Source organism: Anarrhichthys ocellatus, unplaced genomic scaffold (genome assembly GCF_004355925.1).
Source record: "Anarrhichthys ocellatus isolate YVR2014 unplaced genomic scaffold, GSC_Weel_1.0 scaffold33, whole genome shotgun sequence".
In the NCBI taxonomy this organism is placed as follows: domain Eukaryota; kingdom Metazoa; phylum Chordata; class Actinopteri; order Perciformes; family Anarhichadidae; genus Anarrhichthys; species Anarrhichthys ocellatus.
Genome location: NW_022280063.1, coordinates 2,524,477 through 2,544,257, shown reverse-complemented (window position 1 = coordinate 2,544,257; position 19,781 = coordinate 2,524,477). Strand labels below are relative to the sequence as shown.

At 44.9% G+C, this 19,781-nt stretch overlaps 1 protein-coding gene across 7 annotated transcripts in view; it reads left to right on the top strand.

Moving 5' to 3' along the window:
- The window catches only part of celsr1a (cadherin EGF LAG seven-pass G-type receptor 1a), a 79,314-nt gene that overhangs the window by 28,710 nt on the left and 30,823 nt on the right, over positions 1-19,781 (top strand). For 5 of the 7 annotated variants that reach the window (XM_031865615.1, XM_031865617.1, XM_031865618.1 and 2 more), the window contains exons 2-7: positions 3,374-3,729; positions 3,818-4,106; positions 6,942-7,164; positions 8,452-8,567; positions 10,321-10,409; positions 17,142-17,222. In XM_031865615.1, the coding sequence (XP_031721475.1) occupies positions 3,374-3,729; positions 3,818-4,106; positions 6,942-7,164; positions 8,452-8,567; positions 10,321-10,409; positions 17,142-17,222 (1,154 nt within the window). The remainder of the gene's footprint in view (positions 1-3,373; positions 3,730-3,817; positions 4,107-6,941; positions 7,165-8,451; positions 8,568-10,320; positions 10,410-17,141; positions 17,223-19,781) is intronic. The other 2 variants (XM_031865620.1, XM_031865619.1) reach the window with 1 other exon arrangement.

Sequence of the window (19,781 nt, the reverse complement as noted above, 5' to 3'; positions counted from 1 at the left end):
GTGTGTGTGTGTGTGTGTGTGTGTGTGTGTGTGTGTGTGTGTGTGTGCGTGTGCGTGAGCGTGCGCGCGTTCTTGTCCCTCACAGTGACAGCTGGCCAGCAATTTAGGTTGGTTGGTGAGCACAAACCACAGACCTGTGTGTGTGTGTGTGTGTGTGTGTGTTAGACAGCACTATGTGGTCAGTGGAGCACACTGAAAGTTGATAGACATATTTATTAGCTTTCCGTGCGTGTGGTCATTCGTGTGTCATCTTTGCGGCTTGCTTCGCAGGTCATTAACAGCTCTTATCGCCTCTGCAGCCCTGCTAGCGGGACTCCAGCTGTGTGGCCTGTTGGTACATCTCCTTTTGTTTCTGTCAATAATGAACCCACCTACACCTCACTAAATATAACCTACTACGTTTAACTGATTCCAGTTGATGTGTTTTACACGTCTTAATCGTTAGATTCACATTTATCAGTGCTTCAACGCTGTAGGAGGACAATAACCAAATCGTAATGTGCCGCAAACACATTGCTGATCATTACAAGGGCTGTCCAGTGAGCTTGTAAACATGCCAGCTAATAGAGATAAGGGGATGTGTGTGTAGCTAATAAACTGTTCACCCATGATACTTCAAAAGTGTGGAGATTACGCAGCGGCTTTGACGCTTGTTTTTACTCGGAGGGTCATCTATTAAAATGCTCTCAGTAGTAGTAAGTCCCGTTAAACCCGTGTGTCTGCGGGTGGGCGGCTATATGTGTATGTGTGTGTGTGTGTGCTGACATGCTTGTACACATAAAATGTTTTTTTCCGTGGCGTCTGTCCGTGACACACCCTTTCCACGGTTCAACCCATCCTCCGTGTGTGTGTGTGTGTGTGTGTGTGTGTGTGTGATCCCATGCTAGCAGCTGGTGGGCTTCTATAAATAGCGTGGGTTGGGATGCCCGAAAAGAGAAAGAAAACAAACTACTTGCTTGTAAATGTGTCCCAAGTGTAAAAAATAATTATTGGTGTTGGAGTAAGACAGTTGTAAGATATTGCCATCCTCTTTCAGTATTTAATAACTGACACTCCTTCGGTTATAATAGATGAGAATGATTGCATAGCCAATGCGGTCGAAATCAGATTTTTCTCAGCAACGCCCTCGTCTTTTCTTTCTGCCTCGTAGATTCCGCTCCCCATCTTTCCACGAGCAGGTGATCTTTTTCTGTCGCGGCCTCTCATTTTTGGATCCAGCTCTCCCCACCACCACACTGTCACGACACTGCAAAGTCCTTCCCACTCCGGGGAAGCTAATAATTCTCGGAGCACCGACTGTATCGGAGCACTAATCTGCTGTAGTTTACTTAGTCACCAAATAGCTTGACTTGTGTGCAGAATGGGTGATTGAGTCCCGTGCCAGTCACCGTGTAAAAGCCTTACACTGAGCGCAGCTGTCAGTGCATGTGGTTTGAATGTTTGGATGTGAAACGAGAATGGATAAATACAAATGAAGGGGTGAGCGTGTGTGGTAACAGATTGTGTCAGGATCTTCTTGGTTACAGACTAATTTCATGTGATTTTTTTTTAACTTTGAGTGTAGAGTAAAAATACCATAAAGCCTCAACAAAAGAATAGCATGACTAAGAGCCGACGTAGAATTTCATTCACTAAATTATGACTGCATAAACCGTGCCAGTGCGTGCGTGCATTTCTCTGCCACTATATGTGAGTCCATGCAGAATGTGTGCGTTCCAGTGTGAATGTGTGTGTGTGAACCTGTCAGTTGACGGATCTCTGGCGGCAAGCGGGATAGCAGTGTTTTCTCCGACCTACATGGAGAGACAGGTGTGCAGCGCTGCAGACAAACAAACGCACAAAGGCCAACAGACAGTCAGCACCGTGTTGAATGAGCAGCGCTTTACAGCGGCCCTGTACACCACAGCTGCTGCTTAATGTCACTGTCCTGCGGGAGTGACAAGTTAATATGTGTGTGTGTGTCTGCATTTGTGTGCATCACTCCGGCTGCACCGAGCTAGCCGACCCTCCTGCCGAGTCCCACTGTGAGTCGTATGTCGTAGTGCAGTTGGAGTCGACCCTTCCGGTCTGGTTAGCGGTTAGCTTGAAGCTAGCCGACCTGTCCACACCCTGCTCTGATGGACTGTGTGAGGAGAGCTAGGGGTCCTGAGAAACGAACTACGTCTCAGAGTGACAGGCCACCTGTGGCCGAACCTCATCATGACTCTTTCACCCCGAAACCGCCCCCAGACACACATGACACACTCATGTGCTAGGTGTGGTGCAGCAAAGCTGTGCAATACGACCCATCTCCCTGCCCCGTTTCAACAGGGTTACCCCCCCCTTTCAAATTTCATCTGGCCTCACCACCTGTTGTCAGCTGTACTTCACCCTGCCCGTGCCCTCTGCAGCCTATAGCCTTCTGTTCCCCTCCATAGGCACCAGAGCTTACAGTTGTGCCAGAAGTAGGTATGAGAGCAGACCCAACCCTCCCCAGGGGCAGAAATCCTACACTGATCCAATTACTCCTAGCCGGGGCTTGAATCAGACCGAAACCACCCCGACTGGCAACTACTTGATTCAATCTAGCGGCAAAAGTGTTACACAAGTACACAAGTCAATCTGTTAAGCTGCAGCGTAGAGAGGGCCAAGAGGGCAGAAGAGATAGGATTGGGTCCAACCAGCATTGGGTTGAAGCTGCACACAGCACAAATGACCACGCGTTTTGAGTGGTAAATCTATTATATATATATTTAACGTTTCTATTTTCATATTAATAAATACTGTATAGGCATGTCTTTCGGAAACAGTATTCAAGCCGCTGTGGGACACTGAAGAATGAACTTAGCTAATGATAGATACGAGTGGACGGGAACATGAGCGGAGGAGACAGAGGCAGTTGTCCGGAGACATGAAGGGGGAGCAGTTTGGCAGTAAATCAAGTCTCAGTGTAACTTGATAATAGTTGGGAAATATGTGAGAGAATTATACACACGCTACTACAGGAAGTGAATCAATATGCTTGTGTTGTAGTGCAGGTCTACAAACATTTCCTTTTTGCTTTTATTTCAAGTGAAATCTTCATTTCCCAACTATTTCACTTTAATTGGCAACCTTGGAAACACATTTGGCTTTCAAGTGTGTGTTGCTGTCGGCTTCATCTGCTTTGTTGATATGCACTGCGTCACAGAAGGAGCTCACCTTGCTGAAACCTGGCCCCGTGTCTGAGGACACGCTGGGCCTCATTTTGCCTGTCGGACTACAGTTTACTGCTCAATTTCGATGATTTCTTCATGTCAGTGTTTAATCTGTTGCATGCAAGCCTGTTGCTTTTGGAGCTGCCGATCAGTAGAAGTGCATTAACGGCAAAATATCGTCTCTCTCTTCCCACCAGATGGCATCCATCACGTCGTGGCCGTCTGCACGCTGCGCGTCACCATCATCACCGACGACATGTTGACCAACAGCATCACGGTGCGTCTGGAGAACATGTCCCAGGAGCGCTTCCTGTCCCCCCTGCTCAGCCTCTTCCTGGAGGGCGTGGCGGCTGTGCTCTCCACCAAACGGGAGGCGGTGTTCGTGTTCAACATCCAAAACGACACCGACGTGCAGGGCTCCATCCTCAACGTGACCTTCTCGGCGCTGCAGCCCGGAGGCACCCCGGGTAAAGGGACGTTCTTCCCTTCCGAGGAGCTGCAGGAGCAGATCTACCTCAACAGGACTCTGCTGAGGCTGATATCCTCTCAGGAGGTAACACACATCAATGCACGTTCAAGTGCAAGTATTCTCCATCGGCTGAAATTGCATTTTAAGGCCGCGATTTTCCCCTTCTCTCCAGGTGTTGCCATTTGATGACAACATCTGCCTGCGGGAGCCCTGCGAGAACTACATGAAGTGCGTGTCGGTGCTGAAGTTCGACAGCTCCCCTCCCTTCATCGCCTCCGACACGGTTCTGTTTCGGCCCATCCACCCCATCAACGGGCTGCGCTGCCGCTGTCCGCTCGGTTTCACCGGCGACTACTGCGAGACCGAGGTCGACCTCTGCTACTCGGGACCCTGCAAGAACAACGGGAGGTGCCGCAGCCGAGAGGGGGGGTACACCTGCGAGTGCCCGGAAGACTTCACAGGTGAGTCTTCTGCATGGAATAAAAAAGGAAATTAAAAAAAGAAATCGTTACTAGTAACTCAACTCATTTTTCTTTAAAAACAAGTCAAAATACATGATCTTAGTGCTCAGTTTTTCCACTCAGACTTAATTACAGAATTAACTTTTTTTTGCAGTTTATTGTAGCCCAAAGTTGGCAGAATTTGCAGCGCAATCAGAAATATTTCAAAATAATTCATAGTTTGCATATCATTGGAGAAAGGTGGGACTATCAAAGTAAAATCAGTTATTACATTTAATACCTCTTCATTTATTTGTATTTTGAAACTAGATTATTGGACAAAAGTATCTCAACTAAACTATATCGTGCTTAAATCAAATTACACATTTGTGGTATTTGCCTGTGTGTAATAAAGCCAGCACAGAAGAAAACCACCTATGTCTTTTTTAAGTACATGCAAGGGCTCATATTCTTTCCTACAAAGGCTTCAATGACTGGAACAAAATGTGCTAAACCGCACTGACAGGTTGTAAAAGCTCTCAGCACCTTTTGTTGTAGCTTGAGGTCGACCCCAGTGCAGGAAGGGGAAACGTGCTTTGTCATGCTGCAGGTACACATGCAGTAGATTTATTGCTGTATAGAGATGTGCGCATTGCTGACTATACTGGTCAAACCAGATCTCACATATCATATAATCCACATTATTTCTGTGCTTCTTAAAAAGTAATACTATCCATGCCTATTGTTTCAAAGTGTGTCATTGTTTTTAGAGGAATACATGAGGGGAACAGGTATTTTTGTTGGGATCAGTAAACACTCTTGGCAAGTAAACAGATTCTCAGTTAATCCTCATAAATCAGTGAGCCAACAAAATGGAGACGCATTGACAAGACTCGACAGATAAAAGGAGTAATGGAAGAAGAAGCCAGTTAGCAACCACGGACTCTTAGACAAGTCAAGTTTGAGAATATTCTAACTGATCAAAAACTGATTTGAAGAAAAAGGACTCTAAACTCTGTTTCTCTGCACAGCATTCACATGGTAGATGAGCCTCGGAAGCTTTCATCATTCCCATTGAAATCAATTTCCGAAATATTTCCTGATGTCAGTGATCTTCCTCCCGTACTTCCCCCCTTGTACATCTGATACCTGGCTGACTGTCTCTGCGTCTCTGTCTCTCCCTAACAGAGCAGAGAGGGCCTCTGACAGCCGTCGTCCCCGCTCTCTTCTGTCTCTCCCAACACTCTACCTGTCCTCTCCTCCTCCTCCTCCATCCTATCTGATGTAATTACCTGATTATACCTGACTTTGTCACTCACCGGCCCTCTCTCGCCTTCTCCTCCTGCTCCCCATCCGTCTTCTCCACTCACCCATCATATTTCCCTTCCCTGCGTCCCGCTATCCCCTCTTTGAAGGTCACAGTTCAACTCCAGATAGTCAGGGCCCATCAGGGGCCATTATGGGCCTGATGACAAGGGGGGCCCGATCTATCCTCCTTGGGTTTCCTACATTACAGGGAAACAGATCCTTATAATTCCCCCTCAGAAAAAAAAAAAAGGATTATGCTGAGGAGAGAGGGGCCATTAGCTGGTTCCAGGCTGTGGTGTTGGGGATCTGTGTGTGTGTCCTGGGTGGACAGATCTTATCTGGACAGCAAGTTGACACACAACACGGCATGGGATACATCACAAATAATATTGTCCTGTCAGAAAGAGGTCTGCTGGCGTATTAGTGGAGGAATTTATGCGAGCCGAGCCAGGAAAGCTGAGCTAGAGCCTCATGATCACAGTTAGGAGGAATGCATGGCCAGACCCACTGCAGCAATTAACTGAATTAGATGATATATTGGTTTTGGTATCGGTCGCTCTGAAGAAACGGGCTTATTCCGAGAACACTATTTCGTATTTCTTTCAACAGTCATGTTTGCAGAAATCACCTCATGAACAGACGAAACCTCTCCACTGACAGTAGGGAATGCAGAGCGTTCGCACCGATGCGCTGATGATTGATCACACAGACCTATAAAGTAGATGCATATAGCCAATCTGAATGGAAAACAGAAAGCTCCCTTGGTTCATTCTGGTAAATGTTGGACATGGCTGGTTAAAGTAGATGAAGAAGTGGTTGAGGGAGAAATCCAACTGTGGGAATGTTCATTTAACAGTGGATGTTTTCTGGGACTTCATTAAAGCCAAGCTAGAGTTACGCTAAGAAGGAATTTTGTTATCTTTATATGGCTCGAAAGTATCAGCCGTGGATTTGAGTTAATGGCGGAATCTCTCATCCCTGTCACTAGAGTTCTTCTTTTATCTGCTCTCCGTTAAGTTTTTTTTCCCCCTCATTACTCCTCTTTATGTCCAGTCCTCTGTCTTCTCTCCAAATATGGCCAGAAAAACAGACCCAGAAAAACCTATAAACAGGGCTTTGTCAGTGTTGGATGGAGATAGATTTTAGAAGAGTCCTTAACAACATAACACTGTTGCAGACTTATTAGCAGAAGGCACGGGTTCGTTGTAAAAGTGTGCTCGACTTCTAATCAAAGGCGTCTTTTTAAAACAACTGGTTTCCAAACGGATGATGTGTATTTCAGTCGACGGTGGAAAACACGCTTCTCACAAAAGATAAAATGATGACAGTGAATTGATGAGATGATGATGATGACGACAGGTAATTCATCATTCAGATGCACTGTCACTGCAATACACACATCGTATCTACAGGCTTACAGTATCCAGACAAGGTGTGAAGATATCCAGCCGTTCAAACGAAGACAGCCGGGGAAGATGCCAACTTGAGTAAAAAAAATAAATAAAATGACGTACAGTGAATACAACTAATTCCCCTTTCTTCTCGTAGGCGAGCACTGCGAGGTGGATGCATTGTCAGGCCGCTGTGAGCCCGGTGTGTGTAAGAACGGCGCCAAGTGCGTCAACCGGCTCGCAGGTGGTTTCATGTGCGAGTGTCTACCAGGAGAGTTCGAGAAGCCCTACTGTGAGATGACCACCCGCAACTTCCCCGGACAGTCCTTCATCACCTTCAGAGGCCTGCGGCAAAGGTTCCACTTCACCGTCTCCTTCACGTGAGTACTTTCCCTACTTCCTTCCTTTGTTCCCTTTTTGTCTGTTTTTGATTTACCAATGAACACAAAGTGACATTCACTCCAAATGACTATGTATGGATGAAATTGTGTTGAAAATAAAGGAAACTCCAGAATTACAGGCTGTTAAACTTTCTAGATAGCATTTATTTATTTCTTTGCCGCACCACACACCTTTTCACTGCACAGCAACAGCAGCGCACCTCTGCGATACCTGTTGTAGCAGTGTGTTGCTGCACAAATAAAAACAGCAACTGTGGCATGCCGAGACATGTGCACACTTTTCCATCGTGTCCCGGTTCCCTCCTCTCACACACACATGTAATAGCAGAGACGACACGCACTCACACACTCCGTATGTGCAGCGTTGTGAGGCTCGCTCGTGAAACTGCTGATCGAAGAACTGCGACACAGTAAATATTATGACGAGAAAAACTTCTATCGAATGTTTCGCTACCAGTCGTAGGTGAGGGGAGGTTGATAAAGGGGAGTTCGTCGACACCGTGACGGTGAGAAAGGTTTGCAGTGCGGTGAAAACAGGAAAGGCCGTGTGATGTGTTTCCCCTTATCAGTGTTTTGCTACAGCCATCCTGACTTCCTCACTGGCATCTGCCGGCTGACTCCTCTGCCCTCACCTTACATTCCCAACACAGACGTGCACAAAGAGCAATGTGAACTGTGTGCCCTCGTGGAGCACACTCGCCAGTAGGTATTTACCAGGTCTTTCCCCCCCCGTCCCCGTCCTGACACGTGGGACACGCTCATGCATCGTCCGAGGCAAGGGGAACTGTTCCCTCTCTGCGGCCCACCGGCTCTTACACATCCTGCCTTTCCTTTCCAAGTGACTTTTCCTCAAGAGCCCCATCGGCCCTTTCATCGCCAGGCTATCTGCGAGGCCTTTAACCGCTCGGTCCCGCTCTGTTTGAGTTGGACAGGTGCTTAGAAATGTAACAGGAAACGTGAGCTAGAGCAGAGAAAAACTGTTGGAATCCACTCAACCCTTTGTGTGTGACTCATCTGAATATCCATTGTTTTATTTTTCTCCCTTTGGACTTTTAAATTGGACAAATAAATCCCGTACACATGTAAAAGAATTGAGACACAAACTGTTTAATAAAATACCACATACTGTTTCTCCATTTTTGGGTTGATTTCCACTGTTAGTCGTGCTGTTCTTCCATATATATATATATATATATATATATATATATAGAGGAAAAGAAAGAAAATAATCTATAAGAATCTCTAAAATCCCATCTGTCTCTGCAGGTTTGCTACCACAGAGAGGAACGCTCTGCTCCTCTACAACGGCAGATTCAATGAAAAACACGACTTCATCGCTCTGGAGATCATTGACGAGCAGATTCAGCTCACCTTCTCTGGAGGTTAGCCCCCATAATGTGAATGTGTGTGTGTGTGTGTGTGTGTGTGTGTGTGTGCGTGTGTGTGTGTGCCAGTGAATGTGTGGCGACCACTTAAAGTAATTGTTGTTAATATCAGCTACATTGTAAGTAGATTAACACAGGTGCAAGTGCACTTTATCTAAAGTGACTTTCACAAAGAGCCGACTCTTATCAACATGCACTTCTTTTTGAAAAGGTGTGCTATTTTGTGCGTGTGTGTTTGCGTGTTACTGCATTCACGTATTCAAACATATCAAAAAATGAACACATTCATTTATGTGTGTGTGTGTGTGTGTGTGTGTGTGTCTGTGTTTCTGTATGTGTTGGTAAGAGACAGGTGTGTTTTTATGTTTTGAAAGCAGCTCCTTCCTCAGAGAGGGAGCTGTCAGACTGATTAATGATGGCACAGTCATTTAGTGGCCAAAGAACACTTACTACACACACACACACACTCTCAAAACTTGCAAGTTTTTAAAGCATGCATGCTCTTACACACACACACACACACACACACACACACACACTCAAAACTTGCAAGTTTTTAAAGCATGCATGCTCTTACACATATACACTCGCATACACACACACACACACACACACACACACAGCTCATGTGCAACCAAACCAGTGGTGGCAGAAGTAATCAGAATACATCGTATTTTATTTGTTGATTATATTTTGTCTTATTAATCTGAATATGCAAAGCAACACGTGACTAAAGCTGTAACGCTGTCTGTACATTTACTCAAGTACAGAGAGTTTACTTCCACCGCTGAACCAAACACACCCACCATCATTATTCAAACTGGCAACTGTTGGAAAGCAGATCAAACACATCGGGCTCTCTGGGCTGGTGACTGTTGTTTTCCCAGCAGGCCTACTTTCCCATGGTTCCATACGGAGAGGAATCCTGCTCAATGTGATTATGTCGGGTGAAGCCTGTTTGGGAGGCGAGCCAAGTCCTTGTGCCCCACTGCAAATCTGAAATGTGACTAAATGTAGAGTGCATGACTCATCAAATTAAATACTCAAATCATGAGTCATGCTTAATGAGGAGAGTGGGATGAGAGCCTCTCTTTCAATGTTTTTCTATCTTCATGTGGTATGGTGAAAACAAACACAGTAATGAAGTAGTACACACGATCACTTCCAAACACTTCGCCCTCTTTTTTTTTTGTTCTTCTTTTTTCTCACGTGCACACCCAGAAAACTGAGCCATCACTTATTAACCTTCTCTCTCAAACAAACACACACACATTAGTTGCGAGTGTGGCCGTCCTGTTGATTTCCAGACCAGTGGATTCCTGCCCAGGCTGCTCCTGCCCTTGACAAACAGAGTAAATCTAGTGCCATTGTGCCGCGCAATCTTCTCACTGAGGAGCCATTGATACTACAGATTAATACTGGCTTTCCCAGTTGATTTATGATCATGGTGTGTGTGTGTCTGTCAAGTTTGCTTTTAAAGGTAACTCATCAATAACCCGTGGAATATGTTAAGAGATGTAGACCAGCTGTGCTCAACCTTTTAAATTACATTATATTCATGATTTACTTTTGCTGTTTACCTCTCTTTCCTCTCCCTTTCCCTCCTCCTCTTCTTCAACTATTTAATTTTACATCCTACCTTTTCTCCCTACTCCCTCTCTCAATTCCTCTCCCCTACACTACATCCCACTGGCACTGGTTTAACCTCCACCCTCTCTCCTTTTTCTCCCTCCTTCCCTTCCCCATCCAGGTGAGACAAAGACCACAGTGTCTCCCTACATCCCGGGCGGGGTCAGTGATGGCCAGTGGCACTCTGTCCAGCTCCATTACTACAACAAGGTAAGGAACTCAATCACCCCGATCGACCGCTGCTCCTCCTCCTCCTCCTCCTCCTCCTCCTCCTCCCGTGAAAATTGCACTTGACAAACGTGAGATAGAGGGTAAAGCATGAGACGCTGACCCTTCAGAGTGTGCTTTGGAGAGCTTGTAATGTAGAAATATCTAGGTGAATGTTGCATTTCCCCCCCCCCCCTTAAAACGCAAAGCCCATTAAGATCATACTTAGCCAGTATTTAGACGTTCAGGAGGTGTATCGTGGCAGCAACATGTATGAAATGTGTCTTTTCTTTGAGGCTGCCGAGACAGACAGTGCAGGTTTGACTAATGACGTTAACTCTTGACACCGGATCAACCCTCTGCCTTAGCCCTTCAACACTGAATTATGGTACAGCTCATCTTAAAGAAGTGCAGGGGCCTGGCTGCAGCTTCGCGGGTCAAAAGTTCATCTACGGTATTTTTGAGCTCAAGTATATATTCTCAGTGGAGGGTAGATTGTCTACACATGTAGGGATTCTTGCATGATGTCACTATATCTTAAGTGAATCTTAATTGCTGACAAAAGGATTTCTTTCAATTTTTTTTTAACCGTGAGACATCTTAAGTGTTTCAAGATGTTCCCACGATGTTCCTCTTGCTTCTATGCGAAGTCCAATCCCACACGAGAGACGACGATTATTTCACAACCTGGCTCATGTGTCCACTTCTGTTGTAATATTGTATTAGAAGGGCTTACATTGCAGTCAAGTGCTGGTGTTAACTTCCAACAAACTTCCAGAGCCTGCGGGCATTGTTCTTATCACATTAAACCAGACAGGAAACAAGATGCATGTTGATCCAATCATTTCTATCTGCATGTGAAATTCTCCCTCAAATCAACTTTGTCAGTGGTCTACTGTAATAGAAATGTTACATATGGAAGCTGAGTTATAGTATGGCTTTGCTAATGCGACGATTATCTTCATCGTCACTTGGTGAAAGATCAATTTGACCCATTTGAACTCGTCACAGCGATTAATTTGCCGTCTCACCTAAGTGGGGCTAATCAATACAAGCCTTGTGGACATGTGACACAACATGTGCGCAGCCTTATTCCATAGCCTTTCAAAGCTAATATGCTAACTGGTATGCATGCGCAATGCCATGCTCTGACAATAGACATCGATCCCTCTATTCATTCCCCGTATCTGCCTCTGGCTTGTCCTTCATGTATCCAACGCTAAAAGCCGGAGCATCCCTGGTCTGAGCCAAGACTTCCAGCGTCGTATTTCAGCAGCACCTGTGTTTTGCACCGTGCTTCTTGGCCTAACGCTGGCCCACAATGCACACCTTCTCACATTTCACAGGTTGTTCACCCCTTTCTTGCGACCGGCTATAGAGCCCATAGCATACGTGTGAGCCCTGACAGGAACGTTTCCATCAAAGGTGAATAATCAGGCTACCGTACTGGACCATGTTAGCCGCAGGGTCACATGTGTATCTATTGTTTGAGGTGTATTTAGGCCGTGAGCGTGTCTGTTTAACAGCACGGCCTTTATGACGCTAGAGACGATAGCTTAAACCATGTAGTGCTCTGTTAACTTTGCTGCAAGCCCCCTAATTACCACAGGTATTATTTGCAGTCTGTTTGCACTGAAGACGTATTTGTTCTGTTTGTCTATTCGGTTGTCTGGTATTTGTAGGAATGTTGGCGACGAGAGATTCATTTCCTGCTTTGTTCAAGTGCCGCCCGCGCAAGTTTACTTTTCTGATTTATTTGGCGTTACTGATCCCACAGGCTTCCGCTTCTCTTCTGTGACAGGCAGATACAAGTACATGAACACACACACACACACATGTATTACACCAGTATCATGAGTGTGTATCCTGGAGTGTAAAGAACCAATGCCGGTCTTAATACAGACCAGTGATTTGCAAAGCTGGTGACACATTCCGTGAAATTATCCCGAGGCCGACTGTAGCACTGACTCGAGGTCAGCTTTTCTTCATGCGTTGAATGACCAGAAGTCGGATTGACTGATGGTAATTTAATGCCACATCAGTTGCCGGAGGGCTCAGTGGAAATGTATATGTGCAGAAAGCGGTACTGTTCTCACAATAGATCAGATGTGTTGACATGTGAATGCATGGGTGAAGTCAATGGAAGTCGCACACACACACATGTGTGCGTGGGTAGCATTGCTTGCATAGCACAGATAGAGACTAGAAAGAAGATCAGAGCCCAATTCTCAAACCGTGATGTAATCCAGATTCATGTCACTCAAACACGCACATAAATAATGTCCCGTCTCCTCCATGTGTTATCTTTCCCGGGGCTTCAGCCATCATGAATGGAGAGATTTGGTCAATGTGGCTAAGGGTGATTGATAGACTTTAATTGCTCCAGTTAAGTTGTGCAACTTGTGACACTTGTGACTTTCTTTGTATGGTTGCCTTTTGACTGAACAGAGCTACAGATGATTACAAGCTACCTCACTTTGACGTCACTGAAGTTTTTATTACCGAAGACGTTTTTGAACGGTGCAACCCGAATCACTAATTTGAAACTAGCTCGTGGTTTTTAAGAACCGAGGAACGAGACCAAGTACAACTGTACCGTCACAAATAGCTGATGCAGCCCAATCCACGGCTGTTTGTCCCGCACGAGCCCCCAGTTGTTTTTTAACGGTCCCAACGGCCCTCTCACACACACACACACACACACACACACACATGCACACACACACACACATGCATGAACAGATGGTGATTTACTGGGTCAGATGACGACACTGGTTGAAGTTGTGCAGGGTTTTATAGGTGCCCCCTTTTTAAAATCCGCCGCTGCTCTCCTCAGAAGAACCAGGGTGCCTCTGCTAAAAGACACAGGTCAAAGGTCGGGGGAGGGTTGGCAAGACAACAGACACGGACTTGCCATTGTTGCGGGGATCTGGGTCGGTTGGAAAAGCTGTCTGTGCGTGTGTTTGCATCTGTGGGGGGGGGCAGACAAATGGAGAGCTACTCTGAGGGTGTGCGTGCGTGTTTTTTTTGAAAATGTGCACATGTCCGTACCGCTATTAGGGATGTTACAATAGAAGTGGAAGGATAAAGACATTTTTTGAATTCCTTGGTGCAGAGTCTCAAGGATAGCTGACCGTCTCAGCAAGGCAGAATCAAAACAGGAAACACACAAACGCACAGATGAAGCGCGTAGATGGGTATTCCTGGAGCAGCAGGAGGTTTTGTCTTGGGTTTTGATGTGTGCTAACTGCAGGAAATGATGTCTCTTGTTGCAGGAAATGATGTTATTTAGCTGGACGCTGGGCAGGATGTCAGTCGTATCATGATTACGTCTGCTAAGCCACCTGCATGGAGTACATCAGGATAAAATAGATGCAGAATAGACAAGGAAGGCTTGATTTATTATATTTCCATTGCACTTTACCATAACCACAGCCATAACCTCACCAAAATAGTTCCATTTGAAAAAAATCTTATTTTATAATAGAGGGTTTTGCCTTGAAAGAAACAATATAAAAGAACATGAAGGTTGATTCATGACCTTAGAAATAGTGGTCTGACAGAAACATCTTAGCTCAAGGTCCATGCTCCAAGAGTGTGAGGTGCTGTTGAAGGCTCTGGGAAAACTAGAGCAAATGGACCTTGAGGCACAAATGTTTTGTCAAAAAGCACTTTTAGTCACTTCAGATACTTCATCTTCTACATTTAGCATTCACTGTAAACCAGACTTAAACGCAGTGATTATATAGTGGGTGTTGCACGTCAAACTCCATCATCTAAACCCTTTTAATTTGGTGGCGACCAAAAATGTGACTTTGTGTCTGCGTCCCATCTGATCCATTCCCACAAGCCTGCAGTTCCAGGCAGAGTTTGTATTATCGGTCGGTATGATTTCACATGGGAAGCATGAGAACAAGACGGGACTCGCAGGAGTATCAATCACACTTGCGTTCATGTTTCACTGGCTATCTTTAAACAAGAATAAAGTTCATGATTGAAACACCAATTAAGTGTAAACCACAGCTATGTGATCCATCCATATGCTGCCAAATTCAGCAAAGCGTAGCATGACTACTGACATGACATGCCCGTGTGTTTCCCGCATTTTCATAATGCTGCTTCTCGCTGCACACAGGCTCGATGTTCGACAGGTTTAATACAGTTACACTGGCTAATATGAGCTATGATATTTACGGCTCGGGTGTGTAGACGGTATTCCCAGACAGGCTTTGCTGGCTCTTATCACCAGCGAGCACCAAAAGTTCACTCTTTCTGCTTCTGCGCTCCTCCCTGGCTCTCACTCTGGTGCTGTTTGCAGGGCATGACTTTAAGCATCAGAACATACGTGCAAATTACTTCACAGCATAGCTCGAAGTACTTTTTAAATATGCCGTGTGTGTCTTTTTTTGCATTCCACCGCTGCTGGGCTGCAACTTAACCACTCAGCTGTATTTGGAAAGCTGTTGGTTAACTCAAATGAAGACCGGTCTCGCTGCAATATTTCCACATTTTTAACACTTTTAGGCTTTTAAGATAGCTGCTGTATTAAATATTTTTAAATATCAATTGATCATGTGACTAGGTGTATGTGAAAAGGGGTCAGTTGTAGTAAGGAAGCCCACAGAGAGTTTCCCCTCAGCTCTACAGAGCATTCTACCAATCTTTCAGCACTAAACAGCAGACAGACTAGCTGGTGAACATAGTGGAGAATTTAGCAGCTAAAGAGACAGATATTTTCTACAGGAGTGGGTGGAGACCAAAAACAGAGCTAAAAGGTGAGCTAATACTGGACTTACATCCATCAGCAGGACAAAAACATCACTTGTCAATATGCTGCGTTTATAGCTTGTTTCTGTTGCCCCAAAATGTAGCCAAAAAAATCAGGTTCAAGGTTTAGGTTCCATATTCTCTCATGCCTTTTAGCTTTAGATTAACTTTACCGTTGGGCAACCTTTTTGAAAGTGACCACATTAACTGAGTCGAATATATTGATACGTTTTATTACATGTTCATATTCATGTGACGTTTTGTAGTAGTAACAGTCGACCACCATTTCACATAGCACCAGTGCTACATGGGTAGAGCAGTGGTGGGTAAAAGGTGGTGATATTTGTTGTCGATTGAGCTGCGGGTAACGACTAAGCCTAAGTGGACCAGCTGGATGGAGTCAAAGCCACAATTTCACAAGACATTGTCATGCATTACAGATGCAACATCTACATGTTTCTAATTGAGTTTTTCTCAACGGTCGCCATCAGGGGGAACTGCTCTGCACAGTTATATAAATCTGTGCTGTTAAATAAATAGCTGCTGCCCTCTTCTCTGTATTCTCCCTCTGTCTCATTGTTGATGTTCCAGAGTTTATTGGGTTTCCAGGACAAGCTGATAAGCAGTTAAACACACACACACACACACACACACACACACACACAGTCTTCTAGACTTGCACACAGGGGATAATTGCTCTTTGGAGTGGTTTTAGAGTTGCCATCCATGTCTTTGTGTTGCAGTTTTATTGCAAATATTCGAGGCCACATGTGGCTTTCCTGGGTGGCCGTAAAGACGCATGCTTTATTAGGTGTGTGACTATGTCATGGCGACACACACACACACACACACACTTCATCAGCTGTGCATAGGGATGTGCAGACATTGTCTGTTTCTGCACAGACACGGGTGCATGTTTGTGCATTTTGAGGTTAAGTAGTTCTTTTTTGAGGTGAAGCCCCAGACCCTACATTCCCCGGCAGGGTGTGTTTTTAGAGGAAGCGTCCATGTTATTCTTTGTTCTTCTTGACGCAGGTTTCCCCAGACGTCAAGCAGTTAAGGTTATCATCACACATAAACACACACATTGCACTTAAGTACCAGGAACGATTATTTTACTAATTGCAAGGCATCATACTGTATCCATGACTATTTAAACAAAATAAAGGAGTCATATAATAAGTGCTTTTAATCACTTATTATCATTATTATAGCACATATTTATCTAGTACTGCAGCATGTAAACATGCTGGTAAAAACCATGCTTTGTGTGAGTGTGGTGTAACAACTGATGTTGACATGTGGAGGCTGGTTTTGGGCTTTCCCGTGCTCGTTCCCAGTGTTTTTCCTGCTGTAAATTCATAGCGTAGTATTTCTCAGCGTGATATAAATCTGCCAGAGACATCTTTGTCCGAAGGCGGCAGCGCATGAGTTGTGGCCTATTGTGTTGAGGTGGTGGGAGAGGTGTGTTTGAAGTGGGCAGGAAGGAATCGTGTTTTACTTTGGATGTCGTTATCGCTGGCAAACTGGCTGGTAGCAAATCCAACCGCAGACACTTCAGCGGGCATGCGTCCGCACATGCACATACAGTACGTGCACACAGCGATGTCTGTCTTCATACTTCTTCTGCCCCGCGCTGTATATTGCTGGCTGTTAAAACTGGGGGAGGGCCGTTTATGTTTAGCATCATTGAGCAAAAATCCAAAAGAACCTTTCAGCATATTGTAACTCAAGTCCCTCCCCAGGGTAGGCAGTTTTCTGGAAAGGTCATTATGGAATTGTTGGCCATTGATACTAAACATATACTGCCTACCCCAGTTTCATCACCGGAGAAACAGACTTCAATGCACAAACATGCATAAACATGACAACATAACACACACACACACACACACATATAGTGACGTGGCGTGGTTGTGGGCTGCAGGTCTAACGAGGTGTCTCTCTCTCACGGTGTCTCTCTCCCAGGACGGGGGGAGTCTGGTGGACTCCAGTGGGGCTCTGCGGCTCCCGCTCTATACTGCCTGGCTGGAGCTCAATCAGAAGGAGGTAACCTCTGACCTCTAGCCTAGTCCCCACTGGTGCTCTTTCTCTCTCCCCCCCTCCCCCGTGATCTCACGCAGTCCCCGCTCTGCTTCTAGTACGGTCTACTGGACTAACTCTACTCTACATGCTAACCTCAGATACACAGAGGTAACATGGCCTCTAACACTCGGGTGTTCGCTCTGATTTAGTCTGGCTATGGTCTGGCCTGGACTAATGAAGACGCTGTAGTGGATTTGGGGGTTGGTTGTCTGGTTTAGTTTGGCCCTAGAAGGTGTGTGGACTTGGTAGTTGGCAGTGTGACTTGACTTTCTTCTCTCTTATATATTTGACTTCTTCGTTGAACCTATAAACAAATCGGGGGCCCATTCGTCAAAACATTGCGTAATCTACAAAACATTCCTTTTCTGCTTCGGCCTGGTGTTGCATGTCGTTGCTCTCACACTGAAGTTCTTTTAAACTAAATCACTAACAGGAGACAGAGGTCAGGGTCTCTCTTTGTGAAGCCGGTAGGGACAGGTTTTGGGACAGTAAGTGCGTTCTATATCAGCCTTGTGGTCCTCCCTGCTTCTGTTTCTCCATCACGCTCCTCATATCTAAAATAGACCAGTGTTGTATAAGCAGAAATGACACAGTAACAGCCTTCCTTGGCTTCCTCCATTGAGGTTTGTTCAGGTGAGCTAAACATGTCTAAGCCTTGGCAGGAAGACAGACGGGTTCGACACCCAGTGAGCATTGTGTTTTCCTTGGCAGCAGCTTGACAGGCTGAAGCATCCAATTCTGTCAGGGAGGATTAACAACGTTCACAAAATCGTGGGAGATAGCTCTTGTAATGAGCACGGACAACAAGTATCTCGGGGCCCACACGGCTGCAGTTTAGTTTAAGGGATTAAGGTTTAGATCGTATTCTTAATCTTCTTTTCTGTTACACTAAGATCCCTAATGTGTCCTTAGTGGTTGGTGTTAATTGGATAATTAGATAAATAATAGAGATAAGTCGGTTGAATATTGGTTACGCCTAGTTTCATGCTTCTGTGGCTGTTGGAGCCACCTTCTTTTACTATGTATTTGGGTGTGTGCGAGTGTGTGTGTGGCAGGGTTAATAGTTTTGGATGAGTCAATAAAAATATTCAATAATATTATCATTATATTACAAAGAATTTAGATATTTTGTACTGTGTATATGTATATATATATATATATATAATATTCAAAGTTGAAGATAATGGACATTGACGAGTAAAATGCAGATATCGACGCAGATGTTACGGCTCATTCATAAAACGCCCACATCGGCAGAACCTCTATGTGCTGACATTCATGTGTGTGTTTGTCAGGATGAATGAGTTAGCAGTCGTTAACAGCAGATGTGTACAGCAGTGTGTCATTGAGGAATGAAGATAAATCTGATAAATCTGTCACTGCAGACCGCGTTCATACATGACTGCCTAACCCACTACATCTCTCTCTCTCTCTCTCTCACAAGTCTCCACCTTCTCTCATTTTGACATTTCTCCATCGTTCTCCCGGGATGTAAGGGAGTGTGTGTGTCACTGTAAGGAGGAGATTTCAAACACCTCACCAAGCATGAAGTAAACCTCTTATTCAAGTTGAGAGAGACGGACGGACTGTGGAATTTTGGGGGCAAGAAAAATAGAGAGATAAGAATGAAGTTGAGAGAGAGAACACATCCATCTAGTTTATAACCACTCTACAGTCCTGGCACTGATGCGTCCTCCTCCTCGTCCTCTTGCGTCTCTCTGTCTCCTCATCTTATCTCTTTCCACTAATGTAAATCCCTTATCTCTTATATGATCCCTATCAAGGTGAGTTTTACTGCGCCGCTGCTTTTACTGCTAAGCATTAGCATAACTCCGAGCGGTCCATAATTGCTTTGTGTCGTGCTCTCTACAAGGCTGTTTAGATAATGGTGAGATGGTCACTGTACAGCAGCTGCTCTCTCAGAGGTCAGATCTAGATACATGTTTAGCATTTCGAATATAAAGGGGTTAAAGTAGGTTTTTTTTTTTTTACTTCCAGTTATATTTTACTGCCACAGAAGCACATTTGATTTTTTTCTATTCATGTATTTATTTAAAAAAAATGTTTTTATTTATTTAAATGCAAAACTGCAACGAAACAGATTCCTCCTCAAATCATCAAGACTAAACTTATCCAATGCACTTGATCTAAAAGAAAAAAAAAGAAAATCTTAAGATTAATCGTGCAAAATAAGTCAAAGAGACAAAAGCTGCCTGTAAAATATGCTCTAACGAGCCGTTGAAAAGCGTTCAGTCAGAAGGTAATCCCATTGATGTCAGTGTGCAGGCAGCTGGTCATGTTTGTCACGTTGTAAAAGGAATTTTCTCAAGCCGTTCCAAACGGGATACAGTTACCTGTTCCTCAGTGTATGTGTCGTTCCCGCATTTGTTTTGCTGCTTGAAAGCCACAAGCCAACAATGGCCGCTGCCCGTCTGTTACGCTGATAGATAGAAGTGTGATGAGACGATGAAGACAGCAGTAACATATAGGCTTGAACGCGGGATGCCGTAGCCCCGTGGAAAG